The sequence below is a fragment of the Dendrobates tinctorius genome, unplaced genomic scaffold, assembly GCF_039654945.1.
Source record: "Dendrobates tinctorius isolate UK_male_01 unplaced genomic scaffold, ASM3965494v1 ptg000011l, whole genome shotgun sequence".
In the NCBI taxonomy this organism is placed as follows: Eukaryota; Metazoa; Chordata; class Amphibia; order Anura; family Dendrobatidae; genus Dendrobates; species Dendrobates tinctorius.
In genome coordinates, this window is record NW_027361679.1 from 1122777 (window position 1) to 1142001 (window position 19225).

Genomic DNA, 19225 nt, shown 5'->3' on the forward strand with positions numbered 1-19225 from the left:
GGCTGACGGAATCTTTAACTTAATGTTTCGCGTGGAGAGCCAAACTTTCTCTCCCACCCGAAACATGGGACCAGGTGTTCGTTTCCTGTCCGTGAAAAACTTATACCTGCCTTGAGACCTAGATATACGCCGCTGGACTTCTGCCCATGTATCTTTTAACTGCTGAACAGAATCCTCAGCCCCGGGACACCCCGAATCCAGACGAGAAAACTCACCAAAATGAGGACTGAACCCATAGTTAATCAAGAAAGGGGACCTACCAGTGGATTGACTCACCTGACTATTGAAGGCAAATTCAGCCAACGGCAGTGCATCGCACCAGTCATTCTGTCTAGCAGAGGTTAGACACCTGAGGATCTGTTCCAGGGACTGGTTAGTGCGCTCCGTCTGCCCATTGCTCTCAGGATGGTATGCAGACGAAAAGGACAGAGACATACCTAATTTTTTGCAGAAAGCACGCCAAAACTTAGCCACAAACTGCACACCACGATCAGACACCACATTCAGGGGTACCCCATGCAACCGGATCACATGCTGCACAAACAACCTGGACAATGTCTCAGCTGACGGTAGTGCGGACAGGGGTACGAAATGAGCCTGCTTAGAAAACCTGTCCACCACTACCCATACCACTGTATTACCCTTAGATGGAGGGAGATTGGTAACAAAATCCATGGACAAATGAGTCCATGGCCTTTCGGGCACTGCCAAGGGTATCAGCTCCCCTGCCGGCCGGCTATGAGAGCTTTTAGAACGAGCGCAGACCCCACAACCAGCAATGAATTTTTTTATGTCCGAACCAAGGGTAGGCCACCAAAAGATCCTAGCCACCGCCAGACGTGTGGCTGAAATACCAGGGTGAGCACTCAGCTTGGATTCATGGAACTCCTGCAAGAGTTTCAGGCGAAGTTGCTCTGGGACAAACAACTTCCCCTCCGGCTTGGCCGCCGAGGCCTGCGACTGGGCCCCCAGAATCTCCCGTTCCAATTCAGATGAGACCTCTGCTATCACAACCCCAGGGTGAAGAATGGAGGATGGTGGCTCAGGGGGCGACACCGGCTGAAAACTGCATGATAAGGCGTCAGCCTTGACATTCTTAGACCCTGGACGAAATGTAATCGTAAACTGAAAACGGGAAAAAAAAAAAGTGACCAACGGGCCTGTCTGGGCGTTAGTCTTTTAGCAGACTCAATGTACGACAGATTTTTGTGATCCGTGATCACCGTAACCGGGTGACTGGCCCCCTCCAAAAAGTGCCTCCATTCTTCAAACGCCAATTTGACCGCAAGAAGCTCTCTGTTGCCTACGTCGTAATTTCTTTCCGCAGCAGAGAACTTCTTGGAAAAGAAAGCACATGGCCTGAGGTTGGTTAGAGTGGCAGGCCCTTGGGACAACACCGCCCCCACCCTCACCTCAGAGGCGTCCACTTCCACGACGAATGGTTTGGACGGATCTGGCTGCACTAACACAGGAGCAGACATAAAACATTTTTTCAGCGTTGCAAAGGCCTCTTTTGCGAGCGAGGACCAATTTCTCACATCCGCACCTTTGCATGTTAGATCCGTGAGAGGTTTGACCACTTGCGAAAACCCCCGGATAAATTTGCGGTAATAATTGGCGAACCCCAAGAAGCGCTGAAGACCCTTAAGATCTCGGGGTTGCACCCAATCCGCAATGGCCTGCACCTTCTTGGGGTCCATGCGAAAACCCTCACCGGATACAATTAACCCCAAAAAGGACAACTCTTGTACACAGAATACACATTTCTCCAATTTGGCATACAAATGATTTTCTCTAAGCCTTTGGAGCACAGTTCGTACATGTTCCAAATGAGAATACTTGTCGGGGGAATATATCAAAATATCATCTAAGTAGATAACGACAAAACGACCAATGAGATCCGAGAATACCACGTTGATGAAATTCTGAAATATGGCAGGGGCGTTGGTAAGACCAAACGGCATGACTAAATTTTCAAATAGTCCCTCGGTCGTGAGGAACGCGGTTTTCCATTCATCCCCCTCCCGGACCCTTATCAAATTATATGCCCCCCGAAGGTCAAGTTTAGAAAACCACTTTGCCCCTGATAGCTGGTTACATAAATCGGGAATCAACGGAAGGGGGTACGTATTCCGTACAGTAATTTGATTAAGCTCCCGGAAGTCGAGACAGGGACGTAACCCGCCATCTTTTTTCTTTACAAAAAAAAAACCTGCCGCTACAGGTGAGACTGAAGGACGTATGTGTCCTTTGCGCAGACTTTCAGTAATGTACTCCTTCATAGCCAAGCGCTCAGGACCAGACAAATTAAACAGACAGGCTTTGGGTAATTTAGCCCCCGGGACCAGCTCAATAGCGCAGTCAAAGGGTCTATGAGGCGGTAACGTCTCGGCCTCGCTTTCGGAGAATACATCTTCGAAGTCCTTCAGGCATTCCGGAATACCTTCCAGCTCGACAGATGATACAGACACAGATTTAACTGGTTCAACCAGCAGTGCGGATTTATCACATAACTCAAAATCATTAAACCCCCATTGAACAATCTCCCCTGTTTTCCAGTTAATAACTGGGTTATGGCGTTGTAACCAGGGCATGCCCAACACCAACCCTGCAGGTAGATTGTCCAGCACAAAACAACTTATGTTTTCCACATGAATAGCGCCCACTCTGAGCGAAAACACATCAGACATAAAGCGAATTCCCTCCTTAGTGAGGGGAGATGAGTCAATGGCCATCACCTTGATCGGAACCTTGAGCCTAACTGTCCCTATCTTGCAGTGTGTGACCAATTGGGAGTCAATGAGGTTAATAGATGATCCGCAGTCGACGAAGGCTGTAGAGGAAAAAGAACTACCGTCCACAAATAGTTCCACAGGCAGTAATGCTTTAGAAAACGAGGAAAATGGTACCTGAGGGTCTGAGCAGCCTCCCCGTTGACTACCCAGACCTAGTCGTTTCCCGCCGACCGGGTTTGAAGACGGGCAATTCGGGCACTCCCTTTTCCAATGTCCCGTTTTACCGCAGTAAAAGCATAACTGCTTGTCCTTCTGGCGTTTCCTCTCCGTATCCTTCAGGGAGAGGGCGCCTACATCCATGGGCTCAGGGGCAGTCTCTTTTCCACTGGGGAATAATGGAGTATCCACCTGCATCACCCCTCTGGCCCGCAGCCTGCGGTCCATCCGGACGGCCTGGGTCATGGCGTCCTCGAGAGAGTTAGGTGGGGGATGTAACGCCAAGGCATCCTGCAGCCGCTCGGACAAGCCTCTGCGAAAGAGTCCTCGGAGTGCGGCGTCGCTCCAGGAGACCTCTGCCGCCCAGCGGCGGAACTCAGAACAAAACCACTCAGCTGAATGTTTCCCCTGATAGACACTCATCAACATATCCTCTGCCAATTGCATTCGGTCAGGTTCATCATAAATGTGCCCAAGGGCCTCAAAGAATGCGTTCACTGACATACGTTCAGGAGCAGAGGAAGACAGAGAGAAAGCCCATGCTTGCGGAGCCCCCCGAAGTAGGGAAATAATGACCCCCACCCTCTGGAACTCATCCCCGGAGGAGCGGGGCCTTAGAGAAAAAAAAAGCTTGCATCCTTCTCTGAAAGACCTGAACTCCTTTTTGTCCCCTGAGAAAAAGTCTGGCAATTTGACCGGAGATTCGGGGGACGCTAATGACACATCCCTACCCCCATAACTAGAAGCCCCTGCATCGACAGCCTCCTGCACAGTAACTACCAACTGTTGCTGGGTCTGGGCCATCGTGCGTTGTTCCACATTGAGCTTATGGAACATTTGGGTCAGGTGCTTGACCTGATCAGACAAGGCTTGTATGGGATCCATGAGGATAACACACTTTTTTTTTTTTTTTTTCCCTGAAGAAAAAAAAACTGAAATGGTCAGTTATAATGTCAGGAACACCGCACTGTACTTGCTCACTGAGCCAGTGCGCGTGTCCTGAGTGTCAGCGCCAGCGTGCAGCCTCTGCTGAGCAGTGACTCACCCGCAGTGTAGGGGTACCGGGGTCAGGTACAGCCAGAAAGTACCGATGCACAGGACCTGTGGATGCGGAAGTTTAGGAAGCCAGCATAGGACCTATGGTCATGTGAATGGTCATGTGACTGCAAGGGGGCGGGGCTTAGCGTCCTGCACACAGAGAAGGGAGAGAACTCAGAGTCCAAGCAAAGCAGAGGTCATGCACAGTACAGACCAGCGAGGTACAGGAAAGATAAACAGATGGGAGGTCAGACAAAGCCAAAGTTCATACACAGGATCACAGTACAGTACCAGGGAGGAGACAGAGCGGATAATCAGGGCCAAGCAGAGATCAAAACCAAACAGACATATAAGGTACCAGGCAGAATCCAAAGCGATATCCAGGGAACAGACCGAGTCATACACAGAGAATCAAGTAACCAGAACACAGCACAAACACACTCAGGGGTCACCACACAATGCCAAGGGCGAAAGTATAACTGACAGGGATGGGAGCGTCCTGAGGCTATAAGAAGCCTCCCCCAGAACCAGGGAGAGGCCACAATCATAGCCCCAGGTGTGCAGGTAAGCCTGCATCGGGATCACAACCTTTAACCCCAGAAATGCCAGTACTCAGCACTGGTTCCAAACATTAACCCCACGTATGCGAGTCAAACCCGCACTGAGATCATGACAGTATGTAATCACCCTGTATGGTTCCTTGCTCCATCTTATCGTGCTCCACCTGCAATGCTTCCTCCTTGATTGTGAGTAGAGAGCATTTCAGAACATAGAGAAGATGAATGGTGACGTTAATTATGGCGTCATCGCCGCTCACCATCTTAGTATCATAGTAACATAGTTACTAAGGTTGAAGGAAGACTTTAAGTCCATCTAATTCAACCCATATCCTGTCCTAACCTGCCCTAACATGTTGATCCAGAGGAAGGCAAAAAAAACCCATGTGGCAAACAGTAAGCTTCACATTGGGGAAAAAAATTCCTTCCCGACTCCACATACGGCAATCAGACTAGTTCCCTGGATCAACGCAATATCAAGGTAACTAGTGTAAATAATCTGTAAAATTATACTTTTCAAGAAAGGCATCCAGGCCCTTCTTAAATTTTTATCGGGAATCACTCATTACAACATCATACGGCAGAGAGTTCCATAGTCTCACTGCTCTTACAGTAAAGAATCCGCGTCTGTGAGTATGCATAAACCTTCTTTCCTCCAGATGTAGAGGATGCCCCCTTGTTCCCGTCACAGGTTTAAGAGTAAAAAGATCATTAGAAAGGTCTTTGTATTGTCCCCGCATATATTTATACAATGTAATAAGATCACCCCTAATCCTTCGCTTTTCCAAACTAAAAACCCTCCAGTATTTTACTCACAGTATAGGTTAAGCTCACTGGCGTATAATTTCCACGTTCAGTTTTGTCCCCTTTTTGAATATTGGCACCAAATTTGCTATACGCCAGTCCTGTAGTACAGACCCGGATTTTAAAGATGATTTTACAAATAAACACACACCCCCTCGCTTATTTGTACGCTTATTTGTATGCTTATTTGTACGGTCATTTCTGAACAGACTATAGCCCTGTAAATTAACCTCCCAATCATGGCTCTCATCCAGCCATCTGTTATATATCCCCAACATGTCATAATTATGTTCCAACAAATTTAATTCTAATTTCTCCACTTTGTTGGCGAGGCTTCTGGGATTAGTATACATGCAATTAAAGTATCTCTATGTACCTCTATTCTTTCTTAAATTATTAACTGTTCTAACCCCACCCCCATGCCACCCCCACCCCCAAATTCATTATTTGTGCCCAGGTCTCTATCTGCCCTGTCTTCCCCTCCTATAAAATGAATACCCTCCCCCCAGTCCCTAGTTTAAACACTCATCCAACCTTCAAGCCATTTTCTCCCCCAGGACTGCTGCGCCCTCCTTATTGAGGTGCAGCCCGTCCCTAGTGTAGAACCTGTAGCCAACTGAGAAGTCGGCCCAGTTCTCCAGGAACCCAAATCCCTCCTTCCTACACCAATTCTTGAGCCACTTATTAACCTCCCTAATCTCCCGTTGCCTCTCTGGTGTGGTATGTGGTACAGGCAGTATTTCAGAAAATATCACCTTGGAGGTCCTTGCTTTAAGCTTGCACGCTAATTCCCTGAAATCATCTTTAAGGACCTTCCACCTACCTCTAACTTTATTATTTGTGCCAATGTGCACCATGACCGCTGGGTCCTCTCCAGCCCCTCCCAGTAATCTCTCAACCCGATCAGCGATGAGTCGGACTCAAGCGTTAGGTAGGCAGCACACCGTTCAATGATCCCTATCTTTGTGACAGATTGCACTATCTGTTCCCCCAATAACTGAGTCCCCCACTACCAGCACCTGTCTGGCCTGCCCTGCTCTCCTATTTCCCCCTTACTGGAGCAGACACTCCTCCAGCTTTCAGAGGACATGCCTTGCTGCAGCAGTGCTACCCCTGTACTGACATTCCCCTCATCTGCCAACTTAGCAAACTTATTGCAGTGTGCCAGATCTGGACTAGCCTCCCTGGTGCTCTTCCCTCTATCATGCCTTCTAACTGTCACCCAGCTTGCTGCTTCACTGTCCTGCAACTCCATCGTAGCATCCCCTCTCATCTATCCCATTGAGCATCTGCTCAGTGAGCAGAAGACTCCTTTCCATATTGTCTATGGATCTCAATGTTGCCAGCTGCACATTTAGATCCAGTATCTGGGCTTCCAAATGCACAATGTGCTCACATCTCGCACAGAAGTATGCACCCTTGACCGGCTGTTCAAAGATTGCATGCATGTGGCAAGATGTACACCGGATGGCATTGGCCATAGTGCAGCACATTCCTAATGGGGATTGCACCAGACAGAAAAGATAAGTAAAAATAAATAAAAAGTATTAATAAAATATAACAGCAATTCAGTAATTCCTCCCTTGGAAACTCCCTGAATCCAAAGTCACTGAATCACAAGTCACACACTTACCACCATTCGCACTTACGCTCTGGTAACACTCAGCTCTCTCATACTCGCTGAAGCAGAAGATTTAAAGAGTTTTTTTTCCCTCACCAGCAAACCACCCTTCTGCTCAATGCACTTCCAAAAGCTCAATGTACTTCCACTTTGGAGTCCTCAAAGTTTTGAAGGATGGTACATATGTCTGACATCCATGTCTACTTCTGAGGTCTTATGTGTGGAGTCTGAACTGAATACCGAAGGCCTTATTAATGCTGGTAGTCAACAACTGCCCTCTTCTTCTCACACATCCTTTCCAACATCTGCAGTGTTGCGTTCCATTGCATGGGGACATCACACAACAGTCACTGAGCCGGAAGCAGCAAATGCTGCTGAAGCATGGCAAGGGTGGCGGAAGCTGTAGCTAATTTTCTAAAATGGGCACACTTTGACAAAAAGATTTGGCAGCTATGGGTAGATTTTGAGAAACTGCTGAACCACGAAGTTAAGCACATGGGCCAGGCATGGTTCATGCGTGAGCGCGCCTCGCTTCAGAGCCGCCACCATGTTCTGGCCATTGTCACACATGACCATGCCTGGCTGTAGGCTCAGCGGTGTCAGCCACAGATCTGCCTGCTCTTTCAGAGCTGTCCACAACTCTTTGGCATTGTGCAGTTTGTTATTTAAGCATATTAGCTTCAGCACAGCCTGCTGTCGCTTGGCTGAGGCAGTGCTGCAGTGCTTACAGTTGTTACTGATGTAGTCATTTCGGAGATGAAGGCTGAAGAGGAGGAGGAGGTGAAGGAGCTGTAGACTGTGGGGACAACCCTGATTGACGTAGGACCCGCAATCCTCGGGGTCAGGAGGACGTGTTCCATCCCAAGGTCTGACTGGGTCCTGGCTTCCACTATGTTAACCCAGTGTGCCATCAGCAAGATGTACCATCCCTGCCCAGAAGCACTTGTCCACATGTCTGTGATTAGGTGTACTTTCCCAGTAACTGCATTGTTGAGGGCACGGCTAATGTTTTGGGACACATACTTGTGTAATGCGGGGATGGCACATTGGGAGAAATAGTGGCGGCTGGGGACCAAGTACCGAGGGACAGCTGTCATCAACAGGTTGCGGAAAGCTTCCATCCCCTATGAGCCTAAAAGGCAACATTTCGAACGCAAGCAGTTGTAAAATATGGTAATTTAGTAGTGTGGCCAGACTGGGCTATGGACAACTGAAAGCTGCGCTGGGTCAAGGATGTGGATGTGCTTGCTGATGGTGCTAGCTGAGAGTGTGCAATGACAGGTGCAGGGCAGGAGGCATCTTCGCATGCACCATGGACAGGTGAGTGGCTTGCACGCACAACAGCAGAAGAAGCAGTGGGGTCACCCGCAGACACTGTTCTTGGACCCTGGGGTTCGGCCCACAAAGTCAGGTGCTTTGCAGCCTGATCATGCTGGTGGTGGTCAGGCTGGTAGTTTTGCTACCCCTACTGATGCTGGCCTGGCAGATGGTGTGCCTTTTTGGGGTTATCGGCAGTCTTTAAAAAACATTCAGCCTTGGGAAGACCTAACAGTTGGACTGGCAAATTCCGTCGTGTTGGTGTTACGGGGGAACAGTTGCCCACCTTCTGTCTGCGGCCACCACAATACTTCTTCCTGCCCGTTGGGGTGCTACACCTCCCTCCCCCTGAGTGCTGCTGTACTCACTCTGCATGTCCTGCCAGATTGGGTCAGTTACTATATCATCCACCACCTCGTATTCCACTTCCTCACCCTGGTCCTCCTCCTGAATTTTTGGCAATTGTGTCTCATCATCGTCTACCATGGCTGCTCAAATATTTGAGCATTGCTACATGCGATCTCCTCTTGCCCCACTTCAAGTGGAGTGGGCGAGAGGCCCGAATCTATAAATGGAAAAGTTAACAGCTCTTTGGAGTGTCCAAGTGTAGGATCAGTTGTCTCCGGGCACAGGGCATGGTGGGAGGAAGGAAGATCAGAGTGAGGAATATGCAGCCCAGACTCACGGCTACTGAGTCTTGACTGTGGGGAAGACAGGGTTTTGGTGGTGTTGGTAAAGTGACTGGAAGCATTATCCGCTGTCCCACCAACAACCTTTTGACACTGCTTTGGGTTCAATAGTGGTGTGCTGCGTTCCCCTAGTAGTTGGGACAGGAAGGTTGGGTGAGAAAATGTGGGTGTTTGTTGTGGCACAATTTCAGCTTGCCCATGGCCTTGGCCTCTGCATGCACCATCACCATCACGTCCAGTTCCCCGTCCCTTGCCATGCGCCTTGCCCATTTTAAATGGAGGACAATATTTTCCACGCTCACTACAAATGGTTGAATTTAGAGCGAACTTATATGTGATCCATGTGGCGGAAAACCAGTTTTAAATTGCTGGCCTGTAGTTAACTATTTTTAACAGCCAACTGGTGTCAATAACTTCGCTAACACACTGCAACAAAATTTAAATGGAGGCCAGAAATGGCAGAATTTTGAGTACACTTTTTATATGTGATCCTTGTGATGGAAAACCACAGTTTTAAATAGCTCACCTGTAGGTAACTATTTTTAACAACAAACTGGTGTCAATAACTTCGCTAACACACTGCAGCAAAATTTAAATGGAGGCAAGAAATGGCAGAATTTTGAGTGCACTTTTTATATGTGATCCTTGTGATGGAAAACCACAGTTTTAAATAGCTCACCTGTAGGTTACTATTTTTAACAACAAACTGGTGTCAATAACTTCGCTAACACACTGCAGCAAAATTTAAATGGAGGCAAGAAATGGCAGAATTTTGAGCACATTTATATGTGACGGACAAACCACAGTTTTAAATACATGGATTTTTAGCACTGTAATATGGAAAGGAGCTGGCTGTATTCTGAAGTGCCAACAAGTAAATGGAGCAGAAAAACGGTGTTCTTGATATTGCATTTTAAGCAAACAATCAGGATTAAGACCCCCAAAAAATTATTCCTAGCCCCTGATACCTGGGACAATGTCTAGAAATTTATATAAAAGCAGATGCAGCAGACAGAACTGGAATTGACCCTCTTGCTATATGCACTGCAGTCGGCCACATACACTGTCTGCCTGCCTAGCACTGATATCTATGCAGTTCGGGCACAAAGGATCAGATCTGGGCTTCATAATAATGTTTTTTAGAGCAAATTAGAAGTCACATTTAGAGGTGAACTCTGCAAAGAACGTAGAGGGAGCAGCTACTGAAGGCTCCTTGACCAATGGATAGCAGTTCGGGCACATCTTCTATCCATTGGGTCAATGAGCCTTCAGTAGTTGCTCCCGCTACGTTCTTTGCAGAGTTCAATTCTAAATGTGACTTCTAATTTGATATCTATGCAGCTGGATTAGTCCTCAGAAGAACTGTTAGTTGAGATGGATATGTGTCTAATATATTATGGTATACCTACACTAACTAAGACTCAAGCAAATCTCTCCCTAGCTCAGCAGCAACACTCCCTACACTGCCTGATTCCGGAGTAGACTGTGATGAGCATGGCGGTGCCAGGTCTGATATAGACCTGATGACGATATGCGGCCAGCCAGTCACTGTAATGCCACAGCCAACATGGCTGCGGCATTGCAGTGTGTGGCAGGCAGTCCCTGCATATTCATTAGCTTGCTAAAGAGCGCCAAACATGCAGGGCGGGGACCCGAGCTTCCACCAAGCAACCCCGGAAATACTCGACGAGCTCCGAGCGTCTCGAGCAGTGAGATGCTCAGGCGAGTACCTAGTAGTAGCAAGCATGCTTGCTCATCACTAGTGTTGTCTAAATGAAATAAAAATTCTTTGGCAGGCATTTATGGGTATAAAATAATAAATGAAGCAATGCTCACTCTCTGAACCAACCCATGGTGCTCCGAGGATCTCTCTTGTGAGGCGAAGTGATATCATCCCATTATTTAGTGATCTGACTAATGTTTGGTCACAGTGGTTAGAAACATGGAATGGGATGTCATCAGATGTACAGCTGATGATGTCCCATTCGTGTCATCTGCTGAAGGTAATCATAGGCCTTAGTGGTAAGAGGAGAATGGAATGTCAATTTTTGGCACAGAGACCAATGAAGTCGTTTGCACTGGAGAACCAAGGATTCGGCCAGGTGAGCAATTTTTTATTTATAAGTTTTAAATCATTAAATTCCTCTTGGAAATTTAATTTTATTATTTACAGTGACAAGCAAAAGGGTAGCAAACAATGTTTTGAACTTTTGACTTTCATGCTCCGTATCTCATTATCCACTTCTGCTTTGAACTTAAGACATAATTTTATGGACAAACTTGGCTATCTCATACTTAACTTTGGCTTGCAACTATTTAGCATATGATTATTTATGCAGATTTTTGTCATGTCACTGTATTGCTACTGTTTTGCTCCTAAAGATCTAAATTTAAATTTTTACCATTTTGTTAGTATTTTGCAAATCCACCTTTGACTTTCAACACTGCTTGAATCATTATTGCTTTAAAAAATCACAGAAAAAAGGCAGAGATGTTAAGTTCTCTTTTTGTGTCTGTGAGCTCTTTTTTTGATATTTAGTGATAGGACTCGCTAACGTGGGGACCCTTGATGTCAGTTGCGAGCTTCCATATTTTGGCCTTAATAACTAATACCAGACATATATTGATATGTTTTTTGCACTGTATTTATCTATTTTTCAGGGTGCAGTTGGGTCCAGATGACTCTGTAAACTGTGGCCTCTGTTCACACCGGATGGATTTTGGTTAACACTGGGCAGCACGTCTGATCTAAAAGTATGGGCGTTACTAATAGACTGTAAGCCAGATGCTCTGCATCACCTGTATGTGAATAATGCCGCATACAGATTATTATCTTCTTGTGCACGAATATACCAGACAATCACCCCCTCCATGGTTTGGTAGATTGAAAGTGATTGTTTTTATCATTACTTGGGTCCACTGCACCCTGATAGTGCATTTGTTTGGAGGCCTGGGCAGGTGAGCATCTCTGCCTTTTTTCTGTGATTTTTTTTTTAAAATTGGGGACTATGTTAAGTCCTCTTTTTGTGTCTGTGAGCTCTTTTTGATATTTAGTGATAGGACTCATAAATGTGGGGACCCTTGATGTGATTTGCGAGGTTCCATAATTTGCCCTTAATATTAACTAATGCCTCACATATATTGATATGTCTTTTTGCACTGAATCATTATTGGTATGCTCTCGATCAGATTCAAACATGTGTCAACTGAAATTTGATGTCAGGTCTCTTCTACATTTTCCAAAAGTTGGTGCATACTGGTCAACTCACTTGGGTAGGTATACAGTTTTTTCTTCAACTCTACCCACAAGTGTTTGATATGGTTGAGGTCTGGAAACTATGGGGGCCAATCCAGCATCTCTACTTCATTGTCACTGAACTATTTCTACGCCAATCTCAACGTATGCTTCTTGTTGTTGTCTTGTTGGACCACTATGTCGCCATTTTCATACCTATAGTACTTGAATGTACAAAGTAACTCATCTTGTAGGATACTCACACATAGCTCACCACCTTCGATTCTAGTCAAGTATCTATCCAAAGCCTTTGGCTGTGAAACAACCCATATCATCAGGTTCCTCCACCAAACTTGACATTTCCTTCAATTTCTCAATCCATTAGCCCATTTTTCTCTTGTTTCTTTTAAACCCATTTGCACCTATCATAGCCTAGTCTATTGACGTTCATGTCATCTCTGCAAATCAACTGTTTCAAATTATCAAATGTCCACTTTTAGTATTTGTTTGCAAACTTCAACCGACACTTCTTATGACAATATTGAAGTTGAGGCTTCTTCACCTTTTTTCAGGCCACCATTCCAGACTTTGGAATGTGCATTTCACTGTGCTTGCATCGACTCCTGTGATCTCACTGTTATGAAGCATACGAGCTACCTCCACTGCCGTATTTGTCATGCCAGAACTGATAGACATTGGGGTGAACCGATTTGTTGACTACAATATTTTGCCTGGATGTCCACCTTTTGGCTTCTGAATGGGTGGACGGACTTCATTTTGTATTCTTCCAACTGTCATGGCAGTCACATGATGCATTTTGGCAATTTGCTTGGCCAAGAGACGGCTATTGATGAGCTGGATGATGCGGTTTCATTTTTCTTGGGAAATCATCATCATGGCTGCACCTCGATTTGTACCAATGACCTTTCACTTGGGAATCAATCTAATAACACACTGAGCTATTAGGGAGTGAGAGAACAGTTTGTGTTTTGTAGTATTCAGGAAGAAAAATATTTTTCCACCACTAGGAGCAAAACAGTAACAATGCAGTGACATGACAAGAATCTTCATAACTAATCATATGCTAAATAGCTGCAAGTCAAACTTGTGTATGAGAGAGCCAACATGATTGTCTATAAAATGATGGTTGTCTCACGATCAATGCAGTAGCATATGGTGAGATATAGAGCCTGAAAGTCAAAAGTTCAAAACATTGTTACCCTTTTGCTCATCACTGCAATTTACTTGAACAACACCTGTAAGGCTGGATTCACACATAGCGGAACTCTCGTGGAAATTTCCACGAGAATTCCGGAATTCCATTCCGCGGGAAAATCGCATTTTAAATTCCCGCGATTTTCCCACTGAAAAGCTAGCATTTTACAAGCGTAATTAGCTTGCAGAATTGCTAGCGTTTTCCAAGCGAACTGTAGCATCGCTTGGAGAACTGATTGACAGGTTGGTCACACTCGTCAAACATAGTGTTTGACGAATGTGACCAACTTTTTACTATTGAGGCTGCCTATGCAGCATCAATAGTAAAAGATAGAATGTAAAAAATAATAATAAAAAAAAATATTGTTATTCTCACCTTCCGACATCCCACGCAGCCTTCCCGCCTCTCTCCACGCTCCCGGTCCCAGTAATCCTTTGCGACAATTAACGCGATGACGTCCGTTCTCCCGGGATCGTGACGTCTTGCGGTCATTCGCGATGATGTCGCGTGAATGACCGCTAGACTTCGCAATCCCGCGAGAACAGATGCCATCGAGGGCATTTTCGCAAAGGATTACTGGGAACGAGAGTGTGGAGAGAGGCGGGAAGGCTGCGCGGGACGTCGGAAGGTGAGAATAACAATATTTTTTATTTTAAATTCTATTTTTTACAGGGATATGGTACCCAAAGCCCGGAGGACAGTCTCCTCTCCTCCGGACCGTGGGTACCATCCGCAAATGTTCTGCTTACTTTTCGCATGGTGAGCACAGCCACATGCGGAAAGTAAGCAGAACAATGCATTCCTATGGGTGCGGGATCGCTGTGATTCCGCAAAATTAATGAGCATGCTGCGTTTTTTACCACGAAGCGATTCCGCCGCAGTTAAAACCGCAGCATTAGCATAGCATTGCGGAATCCCATGGGAATGCATGGGATGCTTATTTTTCGCGTTTTCGCGTGGAAAATACCACCGCAGAAACGTGAAAAAAACGGTAAGTGTGAACGAGGCCTAACAGCAGTGCTTATCAACATATAAATATGTCAGGAGATATCATATTGGGAATAACTGTTTAGCCTCTTCCTGACAAGGCCATTTTTATTTTTTCTTTGTTTTGTTTTCCCATCTTCGTCTTCCAAGAGTGATAAATTTTTTTATCTTCTGAACAGATGTCCTAATCAGAACAGCAATCAGGAACAGTCAGCATGATTTCATTGAAGACTGGAGACTCTGCTTCTAGATGCAGCTGTTCAGCTGTTCAGTACTATAGAACTGCCCAGATGACTGGTACAGAGCAGTAAACAGTAGCCAAACAAATTTATCGTCTTACTACTGGTCAAACTGATATGATTTAAACATTGGCTTGTTTAAAATTGTATTTCTATACATTGTACCATTATGGCATTGTTTAAATGGGTTGGCCACTTTTTATTGATGGCCTATCCTTAGAAAAGGTTATAAGTATCTGATTTGTTTGGGTATGACACTCAGTACCTTCTCTGATCAGCTGTTATTAGTACCGCTGGGGGTGCCCGAAGTTCTTGGTTGCTGTTGGGATCCAACAGCTGTGTCATTTCTTTAGTGAGCACAACCAAGTCCTGCACATCCACTAATAATTCAAATGAATGTGGATCTGAAGTCCTGACCACAGCCCCTGTAGTTTTGACAGAACTGCCATGTTCGGCAGTATCTGAGAACTTGCAGCCGGTACCGATACAGCTAACAGCTCATCTGCGAAATGCCAGGTGTGCCACTCCCAACAATCAGATATTGATGGCCTATCTTAATAATAGTCCATCAATAAAAAAAAAGTAGTGGCCAAAATCTTTAAGTAATGAAAACTCATACGTCAACTTCACTTCTACTCACCATTACTTAATATGCGGTGATTTTCCAGCTATTTCATTGTCTTTTTTTGATGGATAATAAGAAGTAGATAAATGCTAAAACAACAAAAGTGAAATATGTTATGTGATTTTAAACATTGAAAAGAAAATTAGCTATAATGTAAGTGAAAAATAACCAAATATCATTTCTAGCAACACTGCATATTAATTTAGCAAGTCTTAAATATTCTATGTAGAAAAGAAAATGGAATGATTAATTCCCAGAGAAAGTTTTGAACACAATGTTGAGACTCCCTCGCCCACACACAAATCTTTGTTTTAAAAATGCACAGTATGTCATAAAAGCCTCGTGGCACACCAACTTATGATCCACGACTTCTGTATTCGTCATTATTTATGAATTTGTTTCTTTGCTTTAGGCTCCAAATCATGATTTTTATGGTTTGATTTATCATCCTTAAATCTCGTAGTTATAAAGTTCTGTAAATATTATAAATGGTATGCTTTTATACAAAGACTTTTTGTTGTATTCTGCTAAAAAATGTAGAAAAGATGTTTGAGACTAGGAACATCATGTTCTAAAATTCAATTGGGTAAGAATTCAAAAATGTAACTCTTTCATTAATGTATATTATTAAACATATATATATGAAACTCCGATTCCAAGAAAAGTTAGGCACTGTGTAAAATGTAAAAAAACAAGACTTCAATGATTTGGAAATCTGTTATAGCTGTATTTCCGTCACAACAGAACATAGAACACAAATCAGAAGGTTAAAGTTAGACATTTTTCAGTAGTGGCAGTAACACATCTCAGAAAAGTTAGGACGGGGCCATGTCTGCCGTAGTGTCACATCTGCTCTTCTTTTCTTTTTACAACAGTCTGTAAATGTCTGGGAAGTAAGGAGACCAATTGCTGAAGTTTTGGGAAAGGAATGTTGTCCAATTGTTGTCTGATGTAGGATTCTAGCTGCTCAAGAGTCTTGGATCTTCTTTGCTGGATTTTTTGTTTTGCAGTGAGCCAAATGTTTTCTGTTCATCAAGGGTCTGGACTGCAGGCAGAAAGCTCATCGCCCGACCTCTTCTTCCGAAAATCCAAACTGTTATGATGGATATGCTATGTGGTTTAGCAGTGTCTTGGAGTAAAGCCTTCCTTGAAATAGACGTTGTCTGGATGGAATTTTATGTTGTTGAAAGCCTCTATATAATGTTCAGCATTGATAGTCGAATTCTAGATGTGTAGGCTGCCCATTCAATAGGCACTAATGCAACCCCAGGCTATTAGAGATGCAGGCTTAGGAAACTGTGTGTTGATAACAAGCAGGATTGTCCTTCTCCTAGTAAGTCTGCAGGACACGGCATCCATGTTCTTTATAAAGAATTTCTCATTTTGATTCATCTGATTACAGAACAGTTTTCTATTTTTCCTCAGTCCATTATAGATGAGCTTTGGCACAGAGAAGAAAGCAGTGTTTCTGGAATATGTATTCTTTGCTGTAACTTGCACTTGTCAATTGCATGGTGAACAGTCAAAGTAAAATGCACCACTGCAGCATATATGCTGGACTAATTATGCATGTCCAATCCAATTTATGGCTGCCCAAAACACACTTCTGGATGCTCACTCATAGAAAAAATATAACTGTGGTCCATGTAGCTAGTAGAAAGAGAGTGGCACTCACCGTCCTTAAAATTCACTTTATTTTAAAATTTTAAAACATCCAGGTCAGGAGAGTAAATGGTGGAGCATAAAACTGGACGACGATCGTTTCTCGCTCACGCGCTTCAACAGGTCCTCAAACGATTGTCGTCCAGTTTTCTGCTCTACCATTTACTCTCCTGACCTGGATGTTTTAAAATTGCCGAAATAAAGTGAATTTTAAGGACGTTGAGTGCCACTCTCTTTTTACTTGCTACAAGCATGGTAAACAGTGTTTCAGAATTTTTAGAGACAGTTGTTCAGACTCATGAACCTCAGACCAGCCTTCCTTCTGAAATACTCTGTGTAATGATACACAGCGCATGTGTACCCAGAGGTGAAGCATAGGGGGTGCTAGCAGAGAGCACAGATCCGCAAGGGAGTAGGGACAGCACTGCAAAGTGCCATGCACACCAGACCGGAGCCCAGCAGGATGCGCAAGGTCAGAGGGAACGATGGGGGTTGAGCCAACCACGCGACGGAACGGGAGCCAGCTGGTTGTGGTAATGGGGACAAAGTCAGAAGCGAGCAGAGGATCAAAAACCAGACGGGGTTATCAGGAGCCAAAGGGTGAGACAAGAGAGAAGTCAATAACGAGCCGGGGGTCAGAGGGCAGGAGGGAGCGCAGTATCCAAAGGGCAGGACGGGAGAATAGTCAGGGGGGAACACGAGTGTCAGAAACCAGAGAAGTCAGAATGGTAGAGAAATGGGAGACAGAAATGAGTCAAGGGGAAAACTAGGTCATACACAGATAAACACAAGCATACAGAGGAACAATGATAGTTAACTGAGGAACCTGGGTCAGCTACACTAGCCGAGTACAACGGAAGTATCAACGACACCAGACCCAGGAACACCCAGCATTAAATAGCCAGCCCTGAACCAAAGAGAGGCGAACTTGCATTAACTCTGACCTGACCAGGACGGAGGCTGAACCATCCAGTCCAGAGTCATGACACTCTTCCTCTCATCAGTTTTTTGCCATCAGTCACAATCCGTTGTTTTTTGAAAAAAACAGATCCAGTGCTGGATCCGTTTTTTTCTCATAGATTTGTATTAGCGACGGATTGTGACAGATGGCCACACGCTTCATTCGTCATCCGACGGATCCGTCAGAAAATCTTTGTCCGTCAGGCAGAGACGATGTACAAATGAACGTTTTTTGTGAACGTCAAAAAGTCAGACATCGACGGATCCAGCGCCGTCCGTCGTTGGCTATAATGGAAGCCCATGGGCACTGGATCTGTCGCTGTACGTCACAAGATGGAATCCAGCAACGGATTCCGTCTTTTAAAACTGAGCATGCCCGGAATTTCCTTTAATTTAACCCCCACAACTGCATAAAACTCTCTCTCTCCAGAATCCTGTTCCTTTAAATTCCTACAGCTCCAGCTTCGACGGATCCATCAAAAAAATGGATGCGGTGCATCAGTTTTTTACAATCTTCACAGGATCCGTTTTTTTCACACCTTGACGGATTGTGACTGATGGCCCAAAAACTGATGTGTCAAAGAGGCCTTAGATGCTCTTTTTAGAAACAATCATGTTATTTAGTTGAAAATTGACCTTCTAGCTTTTGTTAACCATTTTGTAACTTTTGTTTAGTTGTGATGCTGCCATCAATTTGTAAATGAGTTAATTTTTTTCAAATGAAATGATCTGTGATCTATGTTCTGTTGTAAATAAAGTATGGTTATAAGAGATCTCCAAATCATTGTATTCCTGTTTTCTTTACTTTTTACACAAGTGTGTGTGTATATATATATATGTATATATATATATATATATATACAGGTACCTGAAGACATGCAAGAAGCCTGTGCAGAGGAAGGTGTACATGAGGCTTTCAAAGAGGCGGTCAAAGCGTGTGAGGTGCACTGGGCACCTGCGACTCGGCAGTTGGTGGTAATATCAGCCAGAGAAGATACATCAAACCGAGTGGCTGTCCTAAAAGAAATGCATTTACAATGTCTCCACGCCAAACAGCTGGTCAGGTGGAGTAATATGAAGGCTGCTTGATGCCTAGAGTTAGCGAAGGAGTCTATGGATCGGCTGGGTTTGCGGAAAGGTTCCGATACCCAAAGCTCTGATTGGAAGAATCATTGGAAGATCCGGGAAGGTAATGCAGGCCTTTGTGAGTATCTCCGGTGTGGTGAGGGTGAGGATCCCTCCTGATGATGAAGACCAGGTGTCCAGTGAAGTGGATAAGATTCCCATCATGGTGGTTGGCTCAGTGGAAAGCCTGAGAGACTTT

At 44.8% G+C, this 19225-nt stretch overlaps 1 protein-coding gene across 2 annotated transcripts in view; it reads right to left on the reverse strand.

The window, feature by feature from the left end:
- Nucleotides 1-19225, reverse strand: part of BANK1 (B cell scaffold protein with ankyrin repeats 1) — a 1011739-nt gene that overhangs the window by 14082 nt on the left and 978432 nt on the right. For both annotated transcript variants that reach the window (XM_073589285.1, XM_073589294.1), the window contains one exon: nucleotides 15295-15368. In XM_073589285.1, the coding sequence (XP_073445386.1) occupies nucleotides 15297-15368 (72 nt within the window). In that variant the 3' untranslated portion in view covers nucleotides 15295-15296. The remainder of the gene's footprint in view (nucleotides 1-15294; nucleotides 15369-19225) is intronic.